The 24,870-nt window shown below is 43.6% G+C and overlaps 1 protein-coding gene across 1 annotated transcript in view; it reads right to left on the bottom strand.

The window, feature by feature from the left end:
• Nucleotides 1-16,384: 16,384 nt before the first annotated feature.
• Nucleotides 16,385-24,870, bottom strand: part of ccn4b (cellular communication network factor 4b) — a 67,525-nt gene continuing 59,039 nt past the window's right edge. Inside the window, exons 4-5 of the mRNA XM_080194564.1 lie at nucleotides 23,969-24,162; nucleotides 16,385-21,157 (exon numbers count right to left, since the gene is read on the bottom strand). Of these exons, the coding sequence (XP_080050690.1) occupies nucleotides 20,858-21,157; nucleotides 23,969-24,162 (494 nt within the window). The 3' untranslated portion in view covers nucleotides 16,385-20,857. The remainder of the gene's footprint in view (nucleotides 21,158-23,968; nucleotides 24,163-24,870) is intronic.

The following is a 24,870-nucleotide window of genomic DNA, read 5'->3' as shown; positions in this document are numbered from 1 at the left end:
TGATCATGGCTGATCATGAAATTCAATATTCTGATTCTGTATTTCTGCTCCTGTGCTCCCATATCCTTTTTAGCCCCATGTGTTATATCTTAATTCTTCTTGCAACCCACCTGCGTGGGGGGGTGGAATTCTTCTGACCTCCCTTCTAAGGGATAAACCCTTCAAATGCTGATGTCTAGTTCTGGATTTCCCCCATCCTGTCTAATTTTTTTTATAAAATAAATTTCTGACATCCCCTTGCTCTTCTAAACTCCAATGAGTATAATCCTAACCAACTTAGTATCTCCTCCTCCATGGTAGACCTACCATCCCAGCTATCAGTCTGGTAAACCCTTGCTGCACTCTTTCTTTTATCACCCTTCCTCAGATAAGAACGTCAAGACTACACACAATACTCCAGGTGTCTCATCAATGCCCAATACAATTGAAATAAAACATTTGTACTACCATAGTCCAATCCTCTCACTATGAAGATCAACATATCATTTGCTTTCTTTGCTGCCTGCTGCACTTGGTGTGCCTACTTTCAGTAACTAATGCACAAGGACACCAAGATCATGCTGAGTATCCATCTCTCTTCACTTACACTCACTCAAATAATAATCTGCTGCTTTATTGTTACCAAAAATGGATAATCACACATTTATCTACATATACTGCATTTGCCCATTCACTTGATCTGTCCAAATCACACTGAGACATTGTTACCCTCACAGCTCACCTTCCCATCCAACTTTATCAAAAGAGAAAATGCTGAAAAATCTCAGGTCTGGCAGTAATTCAGATTTCAGCATCCGCAGTAATTTGCTTTTAACTTTTGTATCAAGTTTCCAGATCACTAACCTGTCCTGGTCCCTCCACATTGAAGCATTGGTGGGTTTGTTTACCATCAATATTTTCAGAAGGATGAAGAAATTCTGCATGTCCACTATGACTTCAATTTTTAAGATGCACCATATAAAGTTTTTTTGGGGTATATTGCAGCTTAGTATGGCTCCTGTTCTGACAAAGATAGCAAACTACAAAGGTACATGAATAATCAGTCCATCTCAAACCAGCCTCCCATTCATTGACTCTGCCAACACTTCACCCTGTCTCCAAAGAGCAGCCAGCTTAATCATGCACCTTGGACATTTTCACTTCCGCTGAGGAAAAGATGCAAACATCAGGACACGTTGATTCAAGAACACCTTTCCTGCTGCCATCAGACTTTTGAATGGACCTACCATATATTTAGTTGATATTTCTCTACACCCTAGCTATGACTAACACTATATTCTGCATCCCTACTTTCCTTGTACTCTATGAACAGTGCATTTTGTCTTAAAAACACACAGAAATCTGCAAATTTAGAGAGAATACATTTAGTTCCTTCCAAATCAATATATAATGTGAATAGTTGGGGTCCAATTATTGGCAGTAGTGACTAGTGGTGTACCACAGCAATCAGAAATAGACCCATTTATGCCAACCCTGCCTTCTATCTGCTAACTAGCTTTCTATCCATCTCAACACATTACCCGCAATCTCATGCGCCTTTAATTTTACGTTGTCTGCTATGTAAGACCTTGTCGAAAGTCTAAATAAACCACACCCATCTGTTCGCCTTGGTTAATTCTACTAGTTACATCCTCAAAGAATTCCAGTAGATTCTTCAAGCATGAGTTTCCCCTTTTGTAAATCCATGCTGAACAATGGATTCCAGCATCTAACCCACTGTTGACGTTAGGCTCACTGGTCCATAGTTCCCTGTTTTCTCTCTACCTCACTTTTTGAATAGTGGCTTTCATTAGCTCACCTTCAATCTGTAGGATGTCAGATTGGCAGATATACTGCTAAGATTCAGTGATGGGATCCTCTGCTGTTGTCATTGCCTAACTTCAAACTATGGGTGGAATTTCATGCTTCAAAAAATGTAATACTGAATTTTCACCAAAAATCATTTTGCACTGTGTCTAATGCTCCACCATGAGCTCAAGATCGAGGTTAAAGTAGTGAGTGCCAATTACTGCAAGAACAATTTACCTCTTAAGTGCAAAGTGGTTGTGGAGAGAGCTATAAAAGATTTTAACAAATCAGGATGCCAGTAAACTATGTAGCAGTGCAGTTTGTTTACCTACTTAGCACATTGTACTATTATGATAAGCAAATGGATTCTGACCACTCCAATGGAATAAAAATCTTAGCAAGGCACCCCTTCCTAATATAATTTGCTGGGGTTTTTTTTCTAGGTGTGACAAGGGATCTTGATTTAAGGTAGAGCCAGGGATGGCACTGAACAAATAAAGCAATCAAAGTAAATATTTTGCAATGGATACATAATTGGTTGATTGTAAATGGTATCCAACACTCCAATACCAATGCTTAAAATGGATAATTGGGTTTATTTTGGCTAAAAGAGAAGGACTATTTGCATAGAAATTCCCAGTTATGTAATGAGAATTGTATCTCAGGCAAAGAAAGATGGTTGGTGAAGTCAAGAATTAAGACCTTAGAACATCCTTTCAATATGTTCTTAAGTTCTGCGGGGCAATATTCTTGGGTCAACTCTTCCTTGGTTCCTTAATGGTCTTCCTTCCATCATAAGATCATGAGTTAACGTTCACTGACCATCCCTTTGATAATGAAGCAGCCAATAAAACCTACAAAAGGACAGTATCGAGACTTAAGCTGCAGCTAAGTGTTGACCAGCAGCCATCTTCAAGAAATCAATCATTCTGCACCTCCTTGCTCCTACCCTGATGCCATAGGAAGTATGAAAAGAAACTTGGAAGGGTTTTTTAAAAAAAATCATTAAAATGTTTACAACTGCATTAGGAAAAAGAATAGGCAAGGAGCAAAGTAGGCCTCAAACTAATATCAATGATATTGTCAAGGATATGGCACACATGTTTTGTCAGTATTTACAGTAAAGGAAGAGGCCAGTATACTAAATGCTTCAAGGAACTAATGCTGAATTAAGGTCAGTGACTTAAAATTAAGAGAATTACAGTACTGAAGAAAAACTAAATTGTGGCGAACACCCAGGATCAGATGGTTTCCTCATCTACTCCTTCTTGGAGTAGATGAACATATTACAGTTGGCTGAGCCAATCTTCCAAAGTACTCTATTCGAGTTAGTTGGAAAAGTTTCATATTATGCTAGTTAAAGACTAGAGGGAAACCAAGGTTTTTTTTGTTTCTCTAACCAAACCCACAGGCTTGAATCATTGTTCACTGTACTGTGGGCTATCAACAGACACAATCAAAAAAAAACAATTGAACACAACAGTTGTCTTCAGAAATTTATCATCCTCCATCTACTCCGATGATGTTCAAGCCATGATCCTCAACAATGGAACCACCAGAGACCTATCTTAGTGAACACTGCGGTCAAATAAGATTGTGTCATCATAACAACATACTTCTCCATCTTACTGCAATGCTGCACCTCACCTTCAGTAAATAACTTATTGGCATGGAGGCAATTAGCAGAATGAACAAGAAACTTAAACCTACCTGACCTTCAACTCAACTAAAATCAATCCAATTTCAAGTCAGGGAGATGATAGTCTAGTGGTATTTTTGCTAACTATTATTCCTGAAACTTAGCTAATGTTCTGGGGACCCAGTTTCAAATGCCACCATGGTAGATGGTATAATTTGAATTCAATTAAAAATATCAGGCATTAAGAATCTACTGATGACCATGAAACTGTTGTCGATTGTCGGAAAAATCCATCTGGTTCACTAATGACCCTTAAGGAAGGAAATCTGCCGTCCTCATCTGGGATGGGCAATAAATGCTGGCCAACCAGCAATGCCCATGTCCCCAATGAATAATAAGTCAGTTTGCTCAGAAACTAAGCTCCGGGTCATTGATGGGCCAGTGAATATTCTTTCAAGTTTGTAAGTAGCGAATAATTATTCTATCAAAGTAATCTAGAATCCAGGGACAGGAATTTCCACTTTAAAGAACAACATTACAATTCCAGGATATAGCATCATTATGGTACAGGAGAAGGACATTCAGCCCACCAAGTCTATCCCAGCTCTTTATGGAACAATCCAGTCAGTCAGTCAATGTCAAGTTGGGGGAATTAGCTCAAATGATAGAGCACTTGCTTTGCATGAGAGGCAGTGGGATCGATGCCACATTCTCCACTGATTTTATTTCATTACCACAGGAAGTTGTTGGCGTCAAAACATTGAATGCATTCAAGAGACGGGTGAATGGGATCAAGGATTATGAGGAGAAAGCAGGATTAGGCTATTGAGTTGGACGATCAGCCATAATCATAATGAATGGCAGAGCAGACTCAAAAAGCAAATTGGCCTCCTCCTGTTTATAGAACATAGAACACTACAGCACAAACAGGCCCTTCGGCCCACAAATTGCGCCGATCATATCCAAACCTAACAGGCCTATCTATAACTCTCAATCCCATTAAATCCCATGTACTCATCCAGAAGTTTCTTAAAAGACCCCAACGAATTCGCCTCTACCATCACTGACGGCAGCCAATTCCACTCACTCATCACCCTCTGAGTGAAAAACTTACCCCTGACATCTCCTCTGTACCTGTTCCCCAGCACCTTAAACCTGTTGGGGTGGAAACTCAAGGCGAAGTCAGAAAGAGTAGTTATATCTGGACTCTTGCCTGTGCCACGGGATAGATTAGAGAGGAATAGGGAGAGGGAAAGTTTGAACTCGTGGCTGAGGGGATGGTGCAGGAGGGAGGGGTTCAGGTACTTGAGCAATTGGGGCTCATTCTGGGGAAGGTGGGACCTCTATAAGAGGGATGGTCTACACCTGAACCAGAGGGGAATCAATATCCTGGGGGGTAAATTTGCAAAAGCGATGCAGGAAGGTTTAAACTGATTCGGAGGGGGGGAGGGATAGTGAGGAAAGGGGGTGAAAGTGAGGGGGGCATAATTGGGGAATGCAAGGCACGGCATAGTGGGGGTGGGGCGGAGCAGGGTTTGAAATGCGTGTACTTTAATGCGAGGAGTATTCGCAATAAAGTGGATGAACTTGCAGCGTGGATCAGTACCTGGGACTTTGATGTTGTGGCCATTTCTGAGACTTGGATAGAGCAGGGTCAGGAATGGATGTTGCAGGTTCCGGGGTACAAATGCTTTAGTCGGAGTAGAGAAGAAGGTAGAAGGGGGGGTGGGGTAGCATTGCTAGTCAAGGACTGTATCATAGTGTCGGAGAGAAAGTTTGATGAGGACTTGTCAGTTGAGGTAGTATGGGCGGAGATTAGAAATAGGAGAGGAGAGGTCACCCTGTTGGGAGTCTTTTATAGACCTCCTAAAAGTTCTAGAGAGGTTGAGGAAAGGATTGCGGAGACAATCCTGGTTAGGAGTGAAAGTAATAGGGTAATTGTTATGGGGGACTTTAACTTTACGAATATTGATTGGAGTTGCTATAGTTCTAGCTCGCTAGAGGGGTCAGTGTTTGTACAAAGCGTGCAGGAAGGTTTTTTGTCTCAGTATGTAGACAGGCCAACTAGAGGTGAGGCTATATTGGATTTGGTGCTGGGAAATGAGCCAGACCAGGTGCTAGACTTGGAAGTTGGTGTGCATTTTGGTGATAGTGACCACAATTCGGTTACGTTCACCTTAGTGATGGGAAGAGATAGGCGTGAACCTCGGGTCAGCAATTTTAGCTGGGGTAAGGGCAATTATGAGGCTATCAGGAGTGAATTAGGAAGCATGGATTGGATTAGGGGATTACAGGGACTGGGAACATCTGAAATGTGGAATTTTTTCAAGGAGCAGCTACTGCGAGTCCTTGATAGGTATGTCCCTGTCAGGCATGGTGGATTTGGTAGATCTAGGGAACCGTGGTGCACTAAAAGAGTTGAGTCGATGGTTAAAAAGAAAAAGGAGGCTTATGTTCGGATGAGATTGGAGGGCTCAGATAGTGCACTAGAAAGCTTTAGATTGGCTAGGAGGGAGTTGAAGAGTGAGTTGAGAAGGGCTAAAAGAGGACATGAGAAGACTTTGGCTGATAGGATTAAGGAGAATCCTAAGGCGTTCTATAAGTATGTCAAGAACAGAAGGTTGGTCAGGGCAAGATTAGGGCCAGTTACAGACAGCAGGGGGAAGTTGTGTGTGGAACCGGAGGAGATTGGAGAAGTATTGAACCAATATTTCTCTTCGGTGTTCACGCAGGGGGACATGAATATAGCTGAGGAGGACATTGGGTTGCAGGGGTGTAAAATAGACAGTATTACGGTTGATAAAGAGGATGTGCTGGAAATTCTTGAGGGGCTGAAAATAGATAAGTCCCCTGGTCCGGATGGGATCTACCCTAGGATTCTCTGGGAGGCTAGAGAGGTGATTGCAGAGCCTCTGGCTCAGATCTTCAGGTCGTCATTGGTCTCTGGTGTAGTCCCGGAGGATTGGAGGATAGCGAATGTTGTCCCATTGTTTAAGAAGGGGAACAGAGACTTTGCCGGGAATTATAGACCGGTGAGTCTTACTTCTGTTGTGGGCAAGGTCTTAGAAAAAATTATTAGGGATAGGATTTATAGTTATTTGGAGTGTAATGAATTGATTAGAAATAGTCAGCATGGTTTTGTAGCAGGTAGGTCGTGCCTTACTAACCTTATTGAGTTTTTTGAGAAGGTGACCAAAGAGGTGGATGGGGGTAAGGCAGTTGACGTGGTATACATGGATTTTAGTAAGGCGTTCGATAAGGTTCACCATGGTAGGCTTCTGCAGAAAATGCAGATGTATGGGATTGTGGGTAATCTAGGAAGTTGGATCAGGAATTGGCTATCAGATAGGAGACAGAGGGTGGTGGTGGATGGTAAATATTCATCATGGAGTGCAGTTACGAGTGGTGTGCCTCAGGGATCTGTTTTGGGGCCACTGTTGTTTGTAATTTTTATTAATGATCTGGATGAGGGTATAGTTGGGTGGATTAGTAAATTTGCTGATGACACCAAAGTTGGAGGTGTGGTAGATTGTGAGGAAGGGTGTCATAGTCTGCAGGGAGACTTAGATAGGTTGCAGAGCTGGGCCGAGAGGTGGCGGATGGAATTTAATGCGGAGAAGTGTGAGGTAATTCACTTTGGTAGGAGCAACAGATGTGTCGAGTATAGGGCTAACGGGAGGACTTTGAATAGTGTGGATGAACAGAGGGATCTAGGTGTGTGTGTACATAGATCCCTGAAAGTTGGGAATCAAGTAGATAAGGTTGTCAAGAAGGCGTACGGTGTCTTGGCGTTTATTGGTAGGGGGATTGAATTTAGGAGTCGCAGTGTAATGTTGCAACTGTACACTACTCTAGTGCGGCCGCACTTGGAGTACTGTGTGCAGTTCTGGTCCCCGCATTACAAGAAGGATGTGGAGGCGTTGGAGAGGGTGCAGAGGAGGTTTACTAGGATGTTGCCTGGTATGGTGGGGAGGTCCTATGAGGAGAGACTGAGGGATCTAGGGTTGTTTTCGTTGGGAAGAAGGCGGCTAAGAGGGGATCTTATTGAAACATATAAGATGATTAGAGGTTTAGATAGGGTGGATAGTGATAGCCTTTTTCCTCGGATGGAGAAAGCTAGCACGAGGGGGCATGACTTTAAATTAAGGGGGGGTAGCTACAGGACGGATGTCAGGGGTAGGTTCTTTACCCAGCGGGTGGTGAGGGATTGGAATGCCCTGCCTGCTGCAGTTGTAGATGCGTCTAGTTTGGGGGCGTTTAAGAGATCTCTGGATAGGTTTATGGACGAAAAGGGATTGGTATAGGCTAGTGGGTCATTGTTTTTGTAACTGGTCGGCGCAACATCGTGGGCCGAAGGGCCTGTTCTGCGCTGTAATGTTCTATGTTCTATGTTCTATGTGTCCCCTCGTAGTGACCATTTCAGCCCTGGGAAATAGCCTCCGAGAATCCACCCTATCTATACCTCTCAACATCTTATAAACGTCAATCAGGTTGCCTCTCAACCTTCGTCTCTCCAGGGAGAAAAGACCTAGCTCCCTCAACCTATCCTCATAAGGCATGCCAAGCAATCCAGGCAACATCCTTGCAAATCTCCTTTGCACCCTCTCAATAGTTTCCACATCCTTCTTGTAGTGAGGTGACCAGAATTGCACACAGTACTCCAAGTGGGGTCTGACAAGGGTCTTATAAAGTTGCAGCATTACCTCCCGATTCCTAAACTCAATCCCTTGATTAATGAAGGCTAGTACACCATACGCCTTCTTGACCACCTCCTCCACCTGCGAGGTTGATTTAAGAGTCCTATAGACCCGGACCCCAAGATCCTTCTGCTCCTCTACACTGCTAAGAGTCCTACCCTTAATATTGTACTCCTGCTAAGAGTCCCACCTTTGATATTGTACTCCTATCTTCCTATCTTCTATGTTTCCATGTTTCACCCACTCCATCCCCTCATCCATGCAAGTTTATTTTCTAAATATGCCCTCCAATTTCATTTTGAAATGATTCATTCCACCCCTCCTCAAAGGTAGCAAGTTCCAGGCCATTACCATGTGCTTCAGAAAAGTTTTTCACAGTGCCCTCTTACTCAGTGCTCATCTTACTCAGGACCTAAAATCTGTGTCATCTACTCCTTGCAGAGTCAGCTAAAAGGAGTAGCTTTTTGCTGACCACCTTACCTAAGTTGTTCATCGTCTTGTACAACTCCATCAAATCTTCACTCAATTTTCTTGTTCCAAGGAGAACAACACCAGCTTCTCCAACATAATTTTTTTTTTCTTTTTCCAAAAATATACTTTATTCATAAAAATCTCAAGTAATCCATTGCAAATGTACAGGGCTTCGAATAGCAAAGCAATGTGGAATCAAAACATTTTTACAGATCTGTCCAAATTACAGTGTCTACATTTCAATACTTAAAAAAACTATATCCATGTCTCAAATATTTACATATTTGTACTAATTACAAGAATTACATTTCAGTTCTTAAAAATATATACATGCCTCAATAGATTTCTGTGTGCCGTTAGTGGTCAGATTGGCACACAGTTACGCAGGTCGAGGGTATTCTGCAGTTCCTGGGCCCTCGGTCTGCCTCCGTTAAAAGGCCTTACAGTGTGGCCTTTCCCCATTGTGCCTTTGCGGCAGCTGCCCCAAGCTTCAGCGCGTCCCTCAGCACGTCGTCCTGGACCTTGGAATGTGCCAGTCTGCAACACTCAGTTGAGGACAGTTCTTTCAGCTGGAAGATCAGCAAGTTTCGGGCGGACCAAAGTGCGTCCTTCACCGAGTTGATGACCTTCCAGCAGCAGTTGATGTTTGTCTCGGTGTGCGTCCCCGGAAACAGCCCGTAGAGCACAGAGTCCTGCGTCACCGAGCTGCTCGGGACGAACCTCGACAAGTACCACTGCATCTCACTCCAGACCTTCTTTGCAAAGGCACATTCCACAAGGAGGTGTGCGACCGTCTCGTCAGCCCCGCAGCCGCTTCGAGGGCAGCGTGCGGTGATGTTGAGACCTCGAGCGTGCATAAAGGATCTGACGGGAAGTGCCCTTCTCACCACCAGCCAAGCCAGATCTTGGTGCTTGTTTGTCAGTTCTGGTGATGAGGCGTTCTGCCAGATGACACTGACAGTCTGCTCAGGGAACCATCCGACAGGATCCGCCGTCTCCTTTTCTCTCAGGGCCCCAAGGACGTTACGCGCTGACCACTGCTTAATCGCCGTGTGGTCAAAGGTGTGTTTGCGGAAAAATTTTTCTACGAAGGACAGGTGCTGCGGTACGGTCCAACTACTCGGAGTGTTCCGCGGCAGTGTGGCCAGACCCATCCTTCGCAACACTCGGGACAGGTAGAACCTCAAAAAGTAGTGGCACTTGCTGTTGGTGTACCAAGGATCTACGCACAGCTTGATGCAGCCACACACAAAGGTGGCCATCAGGATGAGGGCGGCGTTGGGAACGTCTTTCCCTCCGTTCTCTGGAGATTTGTGCATCGCCTCCCTCCGGACGCGATCCATCTTTGATCTCCAGATAAACTTGAAGATGGCCTGCGTCACTGCTGCAGCGCAGGATTTGGGGATAGGCCACACCTGCGCCACGTACAACAACACAGACAGCACCTCGCACCGGATCACCAGGTTTTTCCCTGTTATGGAGAGCGAGCGTTGCTCCCACAAGCCGAGTTTCTGCCTGGCTTTCGCGATGCGCTCCTCCCAGTTTTTGATGCATGCCCCTGCCGCTCCGAACCATATCCCCAGCACCTTTAGGCACTCTGCCCTGACGGTGAAGGGGACAAAGGATTTGTCGGCCCAGTTCCCAAAGAACATGGCCTCGCTCTTTCCCTGGTTGACTTTGGCTCCCGAGGCCAGCTGGAACTGCTCGCAGACCTGGAGGAGCCTGCGAACAGACGATGGGTCCGAGCAGAAGACAGCCACGTCATCCATGTACAGGGAGGCTTTGACCTGCGTGCCTCCGCTGCCTGGGATTGTCACCCCTTTGATGCCTGGGTCGCTTCTGAGGGCCTCGGCAAAGGGTTCAATGCAACACACAAAAAGGACGGAGGAGAGAGGGCAGCCCTGTCTGACTCCAGACCTGATTTGAAAGCTACCTGTTTCCCACCCATTGACTGAAACTGCGCTACTGATGTCTGTGTAGAGCAGCCAGATCCAATTGCGTATTCCCTCCCCAAAGCCCATTTTGGAGAGCACATCCATCATGTAGCTGTGCGATATTCTGTCAAACGCCTTCTCCTGGTCGAGGCTGATGAGGCACGTATCCACCTGCCTGTCCTGCACGTAGGCGATCGTATCCCTGAGTAGCGCGAGGCTGTCAGAGATCTTCCTGCCAGGTACAGCACAGGTTTGATCAGGATGGATCACTGACCCCAGAGCAGACTTGACCCGGTTGGCGATGACCTTGGCTAGAATTTTGTAATCCACGTTCAATAGTGAAATGGGTCGCCAATTCCGAATTTCTTCCCTCTCCCCCTTCTGCTTGTAGATGAGGGTAATGATGCCTTTCCTCATGGATTCTGACATCCTGCCCTCCAGAAGCATACTCTTGTATACTCCCAGGAGGTCCGGGCCCGTCAAGTCCCACAACGCCGAGTAAAATTCAGCCGGTAAGCCGTCGCTTCCGGGAGTTTTACCCTTCTGTAAGGACTCGACGGCCTTGGTCAGCTCGTCCAGAGACACCGGTCTGTCCAGGCTGTCCCGCTCGCCATCATCTAAGACCTGCGTGATAGACAACAGGGAGGCCGTGCTGTCTGTTGGCTTCAGGTCATACAGTCCGGCATAGAAGGATTTGCAGATCCTCAGAATGTCAGACTGCGATGACCCTACTGAGCCAGCTTCTCCAACATAATCCTGTAACTAAGATCCCTCATCTCTGGAATCATTCTTGTAAATCAATGCACCTCCTCAAGTGCCCTAACAGTCTTGTGGTCCATTTTTCAGTCGTGATGGCTTCTCCCAGAATGTTCCTCTGCTGCCTCTGTTAGATGTAATTATTAGGAATGTCTTTGCATCCTAATTTGAATACTTGCCACCATCCAATCCTCTGGAACCTACCCATGCCTCAGGAAGTTTGGAAGATTATGTTAAGTCCTTTCGTTATTTCCACTCCCACTTTCTTTAGCAGCCTTGGATGCAAGGCACCCGGACCAGGTGACTTGTCTATCTTAAGGATAGCTAGCATTTCCTATCTATCAATTTTCAGCCCATCCATTATCACTGTCATTTTCTACTGATATCTTGTCATCATCCTCTTCTTTAATGAACACTAATATAAAGTACTTGTTAAATGTTTTCGGCTTTCCCTGTGCCCTAAATTTATATCATTTTCTTTGCCCCTAATAGGACCCACTCTGCCTCTTGCTATCCCTCACTATTTAATGCTGTTAGAAAATTTTTAGGTTTCCTTTTATACTGATTGTCATCCATTGTCATATGCTCTCCTCGTCAGACTCATTTTCCTCTTCACTTCCCCTCTCACTTTATTGTATTTGGCTAAGTTCTTACTTGAGAATTCACCTGGTATGCATCATACATCATTTTTTGTTTCATCATATTCACCGTTTCCCTCATTATCCAAGACCTTGGTTTCACTACATTTCCTCAGTTTTGGAATATACCTATCCTGTACCTGAAACAACCCCTCCTTAAAAATCACTTGTCCCTTTACAATTCTTCCCATCAGACTTTGGTTCCTTTGTATTCTGGCTAGTTCCCTTGTCATTCCATTGAACGTTTTTTATTTAGTATGGGTACACGAGCATCGCTGGCTAATCAGCATTTATTGCCCGCCCCTAGTTGCCCTTGAGAAGGTGGTGGTGAGCTGCCTTTTTGAAACACTGCCTTCCACGTGCTATGGATTGACCCACAATATCGTTAGAGAGGGAATTCCAGGATTTTGAACCGGCGACTGCAAAGGAATGGTGATATATTTCCAAGTCAGGATAGTGAGCGTCTTGGAAAGGAACTTGCAGGTGGTGGTGTTCCCATTTATCTGTTGCCCTTGTCCTTCTAGATGGAAATGGCAATGGTCGAACTTCGCCCTTTTCCAAATTACAGCTTCTACTTAAGATTGTTCTTTGCCCTATTCCATCGTTAAACTGAATTTTATTATATGATTATCGATCTTAGCTAACTGTTCCTCCACAGAAACCTAGTCCACTTGACACATCTCATTCTGCAACAGTGGATGGAGTAGTACCTCCTTTCCAGATCATACTGTTCAAGCAAGTTCTCCAGATCGTGTTCCCATTGAACACTACAATCACGACCAGAATTTTACCATCCCGCCCGCCATGAGAATTGGAGTGGGTGACGGGCAGATCATGGAAAGGTCTGTTGTCCTCAGGCCCGATTATATGGTTTTGGAATGAGCAAGGCTGTAAAATCCTGCCGCCCCCATTTCAGAAATTCATCCTCCTTTCCCTTTTCTTGAACATTTCATTTAATATTTGGGAAACTAAAATTCCCTAGTGTCACCACTGTATTGATCTCCTTGCAGATTTGCTCCTCTATCTCTCTCTCTCACACTGTGGAGGTCAATAGAATATCCTCAGCAGGGTGACTATACCTTTCTTGCTTCTTAACTCGGGCCGAATGGTTCCCAAGCTATCACAAACAGCAATGTCACAATGACCAGATATCATAAGTCAGCAATGTTAATTGAGGAAAACAGTGGCCAGAGTCAAAGATAATCACCTGCTCTTTGTCCTCTCAAATGAATATAAAAGATTCTCTGGTGCTTTTTCAGAGGTGGCCTCAATTTAATATTTCTTCTGAAACCTGGCCCTTCAAAGAGTGGAGCACTCTCTCAGTGCATTGCAATGTCAACCCAGCATTACGGGCTCGTATCATTGTATCATTGTAGTGGATCTTCAACCCACAACCAGCTAAGAGATGTGTGCTAGCGCTGAACAATAGCCGAAACTTAACATGATTTGAATCAAGACATTAAATTAGCGAGTTTCTAGGTAGCAAAATAGTAGGCAGACTAAATAATGACGAAGAATGCAACCATAGAAACCATACAGTACAGAAACAGACCATTTGGTGCATTGAGTCTGCACTGACTCTCTAAAAAGCATCCCATCCAAGCACTCCACTCTGCACTATCCCCCTAACCGGACACATTTACCAGGGCTAATCCATCTAACTTACACAGCATTGGACACTAAGGAGCAATTGAGCATGGCCATTCCACCCAACCTGCACATCTTCGGACTGTGGGGGGAAACTGAAGCACTTGGAGAAAACACCCGCAGTCACGGGGAGAACGTGCAAACTCCACACAGACAGTTACCCAAGGCCAAAATCAAACCCAGGTGGGTGGTACTGTGAGGCATCAGTGGTAACTATTGGCCACAGTGCCATATTCAGAGAGGTTGGATCTGCTGGGTTATTGAGACAGTAGGTAGCTGTTGGAAGTTCATGGATGTGTGGAATAATTAGCATTGAAGCAAGGAATCTAAATATCAATGAGATGTACATTTTTTAAAAAAAATCTCAAGATGTAAATCTCAAGATGATTTTGACTTTTAAAAAACATTTAGACAGTTACATGGGTAAGATGGGTATCGAGGAATATAGGCCAAACATGGGCAATTAGGACTAGACTTATGGTTAAAAGAAGGGGGCGGCATGGACAAGTTGGATCAAAGGTCCTGGTTCCATGCTGACTCAATGTAGGTATTTCTGACAAGCCTACAATCTCTTTATCTGAGAAAGGATGTTCTTGCTCGAGAGGGAATGCAGAGAAGGTTTACCAGACTGATTCCTGGGATGGTAGGACTGACGTACAAGAGATGGAGTTGGTTGGGATTATATTCGCTGGAGTTTAGAGGAATGAGGGAAGACCTCATAGAAATCCTTAAAATTCTAATAGAACTAGACAGGGTAGATGCAAAGAAAGATGCTCCTGATGATGGCGCTGCCCAGAACCAGGGTCACAGTACAGGGTAGACCATTTAGGACAGAGATGAGAAATTTCACCCAGAGAGTGGTCAACCTGCAGAATTCACTACCACAGGCTGAAAGGGTGATGGTAGGACCTGTGTTTCAACTGATGCATTCTGTGCACCAAAACTATTCCCTCCATACTGTTAGGTCAGGAGTTCCAGATTGTTGACCCACTGAAGATACTCCCATGAACCTGCAGCCCCTACTTTCAGTGTTGTGATGGTTGTGGGTTGGGAGGTGCTACTGAAGTTTTGGTGAGTCATTGCAGTTTACCTTGTAAACGGAGCTATGATATGAGAGTGGTGGATGGGATGGATGTGTGGGTGAGTGAATGAGATTCTGACTGAGTGGACTGCTTTACCCTGGATGATGAAGAGCTTCTTGCATGTTTTTTGCATCTATACCACTCTGATAGATGAAAAGTATCTCGTCACACTCTTGCTGTACATCTTGCCGATGGTGGTGAGGTTTTGGAGACTCAGATCACCATTTGCCATAGGATGCCCACCTAATTTACACTGATAGCCACACCAATTATATGTCTAGCCCAGTTGAATTTTTAGTTAGTAGTTATTGGGATGGTTTGTGACTCAGCATTAATAATGTCATTGAATGTTAAGAGGTGATTTTTATCGTCACTAGGTTTGAACACAGTGGGCCCAATTTTACCAAACATTCGCACCCGTTTTCGGGTATGAAATCGTGGTAAGTTCGGGTGTCAGGCCTTTAACGCAATCTGCACCCAAATCCGAGCAGATTGCGGCTTTACCGACACCCGATTCGGGCACAATCGATTTAATGAACCGTGTGCCCAACTCTCCCACCAAATCCCACTTTACCATCTTCTGGTCCGTTCCGGATCCGCGCTGTAAGCAACCTGCAAAATAAAAATCCGAAGCTGATTTTTATTTTGCAGGGGAACCTCCAAAGTGGCTTCAGCGACTTTCTGACCCAGATCATCCTTTGGGAGAGGGGAGGAGGGGGTATGAGGAGGAGGAGGCAGGTCAGAGCATCCTCTGAGGGGGGGGGGGTGGGGGGTGCAGGTGGAGGAGGAGCCAGGATGGATGTATCTTGGGTGGGGGAAAGGGGGGGGGGTGGCGGTGGGGGTGGTGTGAGAGGGCTGATCGCTGTCTGGTGGTGGGGGGGGGGGAAGCCCCATCACTCACTGATGGGAGTGGCAGATGGATCTCTGGTTGGGGGGGGGGGCGGTGAGGGGGTGTGCAGGGAGGTCCGCTGCCACTCTGTGGGCGATCGGTGGGGAGGGAGGGAGGCAGGGGTGTCCGCTGCCACTCTGCGGGCGATCCCTCCTCCTGGAGAGGATGTGCGCTGACAGGGCAAGGATTAGAGGACTTAGATTTAAGGATTTGGGCAAGAAAAGTGGGGAGAAGTGAGGAAGAGCTATTTTTCTGTAACATCTGAATCTCGCTGCCTACTCGGATGTTGAAAGCAGAGATGATCAACGATCTCAAAAGGAAATTAGATAGGCAGTTGAGGGCTATAGGGATAGAGTGGGAAATTGGACAGACTGTAATGGCGCTACAGTTGGCATGGACTCGATTGGCTGAATGACTCCATGAGTGGGAAATTGAGTTTGTTTTCTTTGGAAAATAAAACTTTCTGATCTACTTTAAGCTTTTAGGAATATAAAGGAAAATCTTCACTCTGTTGAAAGTTTCAAATTCAGGAAAACATAAACTTAAAATGTAGGTAAAATGGAAGATAGGGGGAAAAGTCAGCATAATTTTGTTACTCAAGGGGCAATGGAATTGTTGTATATGATACCAGGGAAAACCACCAAAGGGAGTTCATAAATCCGCCTAAGTGACACCGTCATGCTTTTCTAGAGATCATTGGCAGCTGGAATATGATGATAGAAGCAAATCACGTTTATCATTAAATAAGGATTAAACTTCAAGTGCCTGTTTTCTTGTGAAGTTATACATTCTGAAATGCCTTAAAGTAAAAAAAACTCACACAAGACCTTTCAAATTGCACCTTTAATTTCATAAGAACTCATAAGTGGAATTAAATAGATTTTCTTTTATTAAAGAATTCCTTTACATATATAGTACTGTATCCCTGATAACAAATTATAGACTTTCACTTTCATTCTGCGTTGGAGCACCATGATGACATTGAGCAGTGCAACTAATTCACCTCGTGGACGTAAGGTAAGCAAAAGGGAGAGGTTATAAAATGTACAATTTACCCACAACTCACATTACTTTATTTTCAATCATTTTTGTTTGTTTACCTCTGAGAGCTTTTCATTCTTAGATTGTCATCTTGTATCAGGGGGTGAGGTGTGAGAACCATGGCTCAGGTTTGAAGTTGGGGTTGCCAGCTGTAAAACTCAATTGAAAAACCTAGCAAGGTTACTGCATGATGCGGGGGGAGGAGGGCCTCTTCTCTGTTAAAGATGAGACTTCTAGCACCTTGTATTGAATCACATATACATGGATTGTTTGAGCCAAAAGATGAATCACAGTTTCAGAAGTGGCAGCACCAACAATATCCCTTTGGATGTTTATCCATACCTTGTTCATGTCTTAAGCAATAATTCTAGTATTGCCCTCCCCAACCATCTCCAAAAATCCAGCATGTCATGAACTGGGGCCAAAGCATGCGCAAAGAAATCACCTTCTGCCTTTAAAAACAACCTTGCTGTACCTTAGAATCTAATCAATCAAGTATTGCCTCTATTAGAAGAAAAATGATGTACATCATTGTTCATCCATAAAAGACACCATCTCAAGCTTAAGGAAAATTGGCACAACTGCATCCATTTTGGTTGCTTACCATCTGCTGCTGTCTTTGATCATGGACTAAAATTACATTGATGGCTTCTTAGCGAGGGGGCAGATGACTGAAGCTTATGAATTGGATGTCACTTTAAAGGAAGAAGTGCTTTGTGAGGTGAGTACTTTGCAACAAATATCTCTGCAGACTCTGGCAAGGCCTGAGAGGACTGCAAGACCTTTTCTGAATCTGAATGCATTGATGATATCTTCTGAACCCTGGAGCTCACTTAAAAACTTTATTATGTTATTTATTTTATTCATAACCAAGGTTCATAGGGGACAATTTTAATCTGTATATCTCATCTTTTTGTCTGGAAATGAATAGCATCTGTAAAAAGCAAGCAAGTCTTATCTTTACAAATGTTTGCCTAGGAAACACTCAACTTCAAACTAATGCACTAGCTGTGATAAAATGAGGTGTAAATAGGAGCTTTCAGACATTTTTAAACTCAGAAGAGGTTGGTTTCATTTGGGCACCTGGCTAAAATAATTTGTAAAATATTCTTTGGGCTCATTGCAATTCTATGGCTTTCCCATAGAATTTATCTATTTTTCCCATGTGGAAAAGGCGGAGGAGTGCAGTTGCTCTTGCCGATAGCCGACATAGGAATGATGGGCCAAATGGTCTTCTTCACTGCTGTAACCATTCTTTCACTAAAACAATGGGGCGATCAGTTTTACACAGGTCTGTTAAGTGCTGAATCAGGTGTAAATGGAAAGTTGATTTACAGGTAAAAACTTGTGTTTCTCCTTTTATAATAAGGAATAATCCTCAGCAACAGCCAAGTTTCCATAGGAATGTAATTCTGTGAATAAAATATGCTACAGAGTACAATGGACAAGTGATTGTGAGATAGACATTATGACCCGGATGTTCACGATGTTGGACATCTTTTCCATGGTTGTGAAAATGGTGGAATAAGCCGAATTCTGGAAGTTCCACCCCGAAATATAGCACCTACTTGTGAGGGCAGGAATTTGTCTGGCTTAGAATTTCCACATGCACAATTCACAGAAGTAGGATGTCAGCTACCCCCAGTCATGTCTGATTTTCATTAGCCAGGTGTGAGAAACATGACAAATGCAGATTAGACCTAGTAAAAACACGTCTAAACTTTATAGAGTCCTTTGGAGAGGTGAAGTACCCTTTTGGAGAAGCAGGGTACACCTTTGGACATGATTCCAGGAACCTTTGGGGGAGGTCAAGTGTTTCTTGGAAGAGATAATATGTCCCTTGGGATTATTAAAAATAGACATGAATGTATGAAAACTATGCATAAACTAATTAATTGTTGAGCTCATTGGAACTGTCAAGAAGTGTTGAAATGAACTATCAAAGGCAAATGTCAAGCTGTCAATGCAATTAAAGCTCCTGCCTTTTAAACCTTTGAAAAATGAATGGAGTGTTTAAGAAATGATTGTTTGTTATTTAATCTGTCTGTTGACATAAGTTTGAAGGCTATCATTACTGAATGATGCCATGACCTTCCATTATCATGGTAGGGTGCCTTCCATCTCACAGTTTTATTGGTAGTTCTGGGACTTTTTGGAGTGGGACTATAAATTCCAATGTTTGTTTTCTTATGGATTAAGCACTTGAATTAAATGTTTGTTTTCATAAGGATGTAGTTGAAGGAATATAAATGTAGTAAATGGATTTTTAATGAATGTTTTTTTTAAAGATGAAGTCTACAAATCGGCACTTCAAACTTTAAATTATATAATCTCAAACATGGGTCCTGAGGTCTGCTCATGGTGGATAATAGGTGAATTGTCACAGTAGGTGTAAGGGGAAAGGGTGATTGTTGATGGACATTCTTTGGCCCAGAGGTTAAAAAGAGCAATGGAGGGTAGGTGGCATGTGTTTGCATTGATGGGGCATGAAGAATGTGTGATGGGCGAGGGGTGTGAGGCATGAGTGCTGGAGTGTTTTTTAATTTTTTTTAACTCGCGGATACCATGCTGGAGTGCAGAGGCAGGCCACCTCTGCACACAATTCTGGGGGCAGCGGGTTCCACTCCCAGAGACCCTGTTGCCCCAGAATGAAAATCCCAACATTGGAGACACGTTTCCAGGGCCAGATTTGTGGAAACAAGATTTATCTCAACAGTGCGCTCCTGTCGTGGGAGAGAAATTCCATCTATGTTTTACTACATTTTTTGGATTTCAAGATCAAAGATCTGTAATGATCTAATTGGTATAAGAATGTAAGAAATAAAAGCAGAAATAGACACTATACTTCATTGAGCGCCACCACTGCACCACAGCTAACAACATTAGATGTTAATCACACCCTGGAATCTTAATCTGTTACTTGAATGGGAGGACAAGGCAACAGATTTAAGTTTTCAACCAAATAGTTGAAAAGTGTTCCGGAATGTATAGAAGACTCTGAGCAAATGTTATTTGGAGTATTGTGTGCAGTTCACACTACCAGAAGGATGTGGAAGCTTTGGATAGAGTGCAAAGGATGTTCACCAGGATGTTGTCTGATTATGAGGGTGTTGGCTATGAGGAGAGGCTGAATAAACTGGAATTATTTTCACTGGAAAGACGGAGGCTGAGGGGAGACTTGATAGACGTCTACAAAATTATGACAAGGATAGACAGGGTGGATAATCAGAAGCTTTTCTCTGGGTGGAAATGTCAATTACAATTACATGTTCAAGGTGAGAGGGGGAAACTTTTCACATGGAGAGTGATAGGTGCCTGGAACACACTGCTAGAGAAGATGGTGGAAGAAGGCACACTAACAACTCTTAAGAGGCATCTGGATAGGTGCATGAATAGGGAGGGAACAGAGGAATACGGACTGAGTAAGGGTAGGTTTTTTTTAGTTTAGTTAGGACATCATGACGTGCACAGGCTTGATGGGCCGAAAGGCCTGCTCCTGTACTATACTTCTCTTAGTTCAAATAGGTTTTTTGACAAACCTTTATCTTCAGCTTTACAATGCTAAGACATGGTTCCTACAAAGGCTGTCTTGTGGCGCAATGGGTACTGTCCCTGCCTCTGAACCAGAAGCTCTGGGTTTGAGTCCCACCCCAGGACTTGATGGCCAAGGAAGGTGTGTTTAAAGTGTGGTCTATGTAGAAGCCTGCAAAATCCTTCCGACATACACCACTGGCAGATGGTAAGCGTGGGAGAGATTCCCATCAGCCATGTTTGATGCAGAGTGGCACCACCTCAAGCTACAAGTCTCTGGCAACAGACTAGGGACCAGTTCCAGAAAAAAACCTCACTATGGAAACAGATGAAAATCTGCTTCTGCAAGAGCATCAACAATGATTCCTACTAACTGAGAAAGTGGTTTAAAGTACCGAAAATGTAGAAATTAGCAAGTTATTCAGTGGAATGTATTTCTCTTTTAAGACATATTGCTGCCTTGGCAATCGGGAGGTTGACCTAAATATTAAAGTGACATCACAGCGAATAAAGCTTTCTTAATTCTTTCTGTTGGACATTTTCACGGATGAAATAAATTTACTTTTTTATAGTCGAAAATACTAATTTCTTGGAGCTGAGATAGAGGGATTTATAGTTTTCAGGCAATTACTTCACTGGTGGCAGCTGCAAGATTGCCATCGTTTCCTCAGGGTAAAATATATTTTCTTCTCTTCCTTCCTCTTCTATCATCAGTCAGTCGAAGAGCATACATTTTTTAAAAGCTTAATTTGCGATTTCAGAGTAGTCGGGATAGTACGACAGATCTGCAAAAATGTCATTGGGGTTCTTGCACCTCAGGTTGCAGAAGCAGGAGTTTATCCACATCAGGTTCTTGGAGAAGCCCAGCCCATCGGGGCAGTCAAAATTCACCTCGATGGTCTTCGACTTCTGGGGAGTGCAGCATCGGTCGTCCGTGCAGACACCGCAATACTTTGGTCGGTAGGTGCGACGGCTCACACAGCCAGACAAGGTGAAGTTCACGGGTTGGGTCTGCTTCAGGACACTCAGACACTTTTTCCCTTCCTAAGAATAGGAAAAAAATCCCACCGCAGTGAGCAACTTTGAAACAAGTCAGTTCCTCTCATAACCTGGAAGAGCTCAATTAGTTCCTTCCTTACCCACCCACTGCACATCGTCCCCCACCCCCTCAACTCCCAAGAGAAACTTGGCCAACTTCCCTGACCACACTTCCTGCAGTTATCCTGAAGTGAAAGAAAAATAAGTGACGTTATTTTTTATTTTAATTCCCCTCCCTAGGAGCATTAAAAGTGTCTCCCGTTTAGTGCAACTCAGTGATACAAACCTGACTGAACTGACAAGACCAATTGACGTCAAACTAATAGGCCATTGGAAAGCATTGCCAACCTTCTGTCCTATCTTGGGGATGGCAGCGATATTTTTTACTAATGTGATTTCTGGGTCATTTGAGTGGAATTTCTGATTTTTGAATGTAGAATGATGACAGGCAGCCTTTATGGCCACAGAACAACTTCATGCCAGTCCAAGGCTGAGCCAATAAACAAAGGTTAGGGTCATTTTTGGATAATGAAATGTGCCTGGTTTATCATTTTTCAGAGTATTTTTTTTCCTTAATGTGTATCTTCAGAACCCAGCAGCTTCACAGTGACTTTAACGATTTCAACATTTTGTGTAATTGTGGATTTAAATTTGATGAGGTTGTTTGCCCAATGGCGGAACAGGCCAGCCGGCTGTGAAATTTGCATCCACTAGGATCGCTCTGTTGGCTCAGCCAATACTTTGCCTTAAAACGACCAAATTATAAATCGGGTGCAGAGTCCATTTTTTTTAAAATGAGGATCTGTCCTATCAGGTTGGCCTGACTAAATTTAAAATCAATGTTATTGCAGCCAGGCAAAACCTTCTGGTAAACCCTTCTTTTTTTGACCCTTTGAATCTGGTGCTTGTCGTTATTAAATTTGGTTTTGGCGGGGTTTGGGTGGAATTTCAGGTCTGAATGTTCATGCAGTTGGAATGACTCTAGAGCAGTTTAATAATGGCAGGCAAAACCTCATTCCGATATTCTCATCCCCATTCTCAGTGCCCTCAATTTTCACTGGCTCAGGATAAGGCCTATATTCCTGACCTGCTAGCTCTATTGGGGGATATAGGTATAACTTAATGCTCTGAAATTCTTGTATGGTCAGGTCAGCTTCACTGTGACTCATGGTTCAGAGAAATCACGAACAATATCTGGATTTGGGAACCTTTTGAAAGCAAGGTCTTACCCATGCCCCCTCCATGCCAATACATATCCAAACCCATCCCCAGTGATCCCTCATACTGTCCCAACTCATGAACCTTGCATATCCATTTTTCAGTATACACTGCAAACAAAACCAATGAGCCATATAGTAACAATGTATGGAATTGTTTAAAAACATTCATTCACAATTCTTCTGCTGAAAAAAACTGCTGTTACTCCAATGTTATTAATGTGCCAATCAAACAGACCATTAAAGTATCAACAACAGCAACTTCAAATACTTCTTAATCTTGTGCAAATAAACATTGAAACATAGCCAAAATAGATTATAGAAAAAAAACCTATTGTAATCACATGAAGATGTCAATGAAGTAAAGTCAACAGTTCTTTCCAGCTATCCATCAAAAAACCTCAGTCAGATAATTCATCTGTGAGTCTGGACTCAGTCAAATCTCATAATGAAGTCCTGGAGGCTTGCCTTTTTATCAGTCCACCTCCATGCTTCTGGGAGCAACGGGACCACCTCTATCTGCACCTGACCGTACCCTCCCTTCCTCTGGAAATAAAGATCATGCCATCTGGGGGCCTTTCTGTTGAAAGGTACGTCTGCTGAGTTGGGAAATTTCCCGGCTGGAGCTAACCACCTTTAGTAGCAGAAGTCCGGACCCCATAAGTTTAGTTCTGAGCATGGCTGTGAAGCTTGTTCACCAAAAGGATTTATTTCAGATTGAGAAATTGCAATGATGTGATGATATTATTCCATCCTGAGTGTTTCTATTGCCCCACCTGTTCTCTGTGGACTTTGTCAAGAAAGGAAAAGAATATTCCCCTTCCTCCAATATTTAGTCCATTTTCTCAATTCACCCCTCCTTTAAGATATTGCCTCATTTTGCTGCTGCTATTACAAACTCCCTAATACCTAGCTAAGCCAACTATCCCTGGTTATAACCCTGGGCTGTAAATACTGAGAAACTGTTTGACCATGTGAGGAAGGAGGGCAAGTACCAGAGACGACACTGATTCCAGCAAGAATCATAGCAATTGAGCAGGAACCCTGCCTGATTTCCCTGGCAAAGGCAATAGACTAGATTCCCAGAGCATCTTCTTTAACTGAAAAGGGAAACCCTCCTGGACCACATGGTTTTGAACCTTTTTTTGGTTTATATCCAATTCAATCTGATCAAAGTCCAATTCAAGGTCTCAACAAGAGACATTCCTGATCCAAGCTGACAAGACAGGGCTCTCACCTCCTGTCTTGGGCTTGATCTACATGATCCAAGCTGGTTGGAGTAGGCACTGCACGTCCTCCAAGGCTTGATCTCATTTGTCTCTTAGCCAAAAGGCCGAAATGCTGCTCTTAAAAATTGCTTCAAATGAAGCTAAGTTGTAACCATATGACTTCACCCAAGCACAGCGTGTTGATACTACACTTGATCTTAAGTTAAAAGGTTGAGAATATTTTTTTTAAATCCAATTCAATCAAATCAAGTCCAATTCAGAATCTCAAAAAGTTGAGACAGTCCCGATACAAGCTGAGAATACCTAATTTATCAGCAAGACCCTAGGAGGGTCCTGTAAGGAGTTAATGAAGTAAACCAAGGGAGTGTTACCTTGATGTGCTTCGTAAAGTCAATATTGCAAGGCCGTAAGTAGCAAAGGCGTCTTTCTTTCACCAGTTTGCACTGGTCGTTCTCATTTGAAATCCTTGTCGATACTCCCATTCCGCAAGATTGTGAACAAGTGCTCCAAGGCGTGGTTTGCACCAAGCAGTTACGGCGCCATGCTTCTGATTGGCCTGTGTAAGCTGGGACCGGGTAGAATTGAGAGCAGAGTTAGTATCATTCTCAAGCCAGGCCTGCTAAAACCTTCTCTGTTCTCTGATGCCAAAAGATACCAAGTTCAAAAATGAAACATATGCACCTCAGAAATATAAAGACAAAGTGTTAAAGTGTGAGCCTTTCTGGAAGGTGAGGTGATCAATTGAGATTTAGAGGGGTGATCAGAAAGGCAAAATACAGCTTAGATTGAACAGGGGACACCTGAATATTCAAATCTGCACTTTTCACAATCCCCAGTATGACAAAATCAATTACTGCTTATCCACTTTATCCAAAATGTTCACACTCTCTTCTCAACCTGACTTAAATCTCTGGAATTCTCTGCCCGTTGAAGTGGTGGAGGCTGCCTCGCTAAATATTTTTAAGACGCGGGTTGATGGGTTCTTGATAAGAGAGGGGATTAAGGGTTATGGGGAGAGGGCGGGTAAGTGGAACTGAGCAGCGACAGATCAGCCATGATCTTATTGAATGGCGGGGCAGGCTCGAAGGGCTGGATGGCCTACTCCTGCTCCTATTTCTTATGTTCTTATATCTTCCATCCCAATGTGGAGATGCTGGCGTTGGACTGGGATGGACACAGTAAATAGCCTCACAACACCAGGTTAATGTCCAACAGGTTTATCTGGGAACACAAACTTTCAGATCGTTGCTCCTTCATCAGGTGAGTGGACAGT

This window comes from Carcharhinus amblyrhynchos, chromosome 8 (genome assembly GCF_965287045.1).
Source record: "Carcharhinus amblyrhynchos chromosome 8, sCarAmb.v2.hapA, whole genome shotgun sequence".
Lineage (NCBI taxonomy): Eukaryota > Metazoa > Chordata > Chondrichthyes > Carcharhiniformes > Carcharhinidae > Carcharhinus > Carcharhinus amblyrhynchos.
The sequence above is the reverse complement of the archived record's forward strand: the minus strand, read 5'-3'. Positions and strand labels throughout refer to the sequence as shown.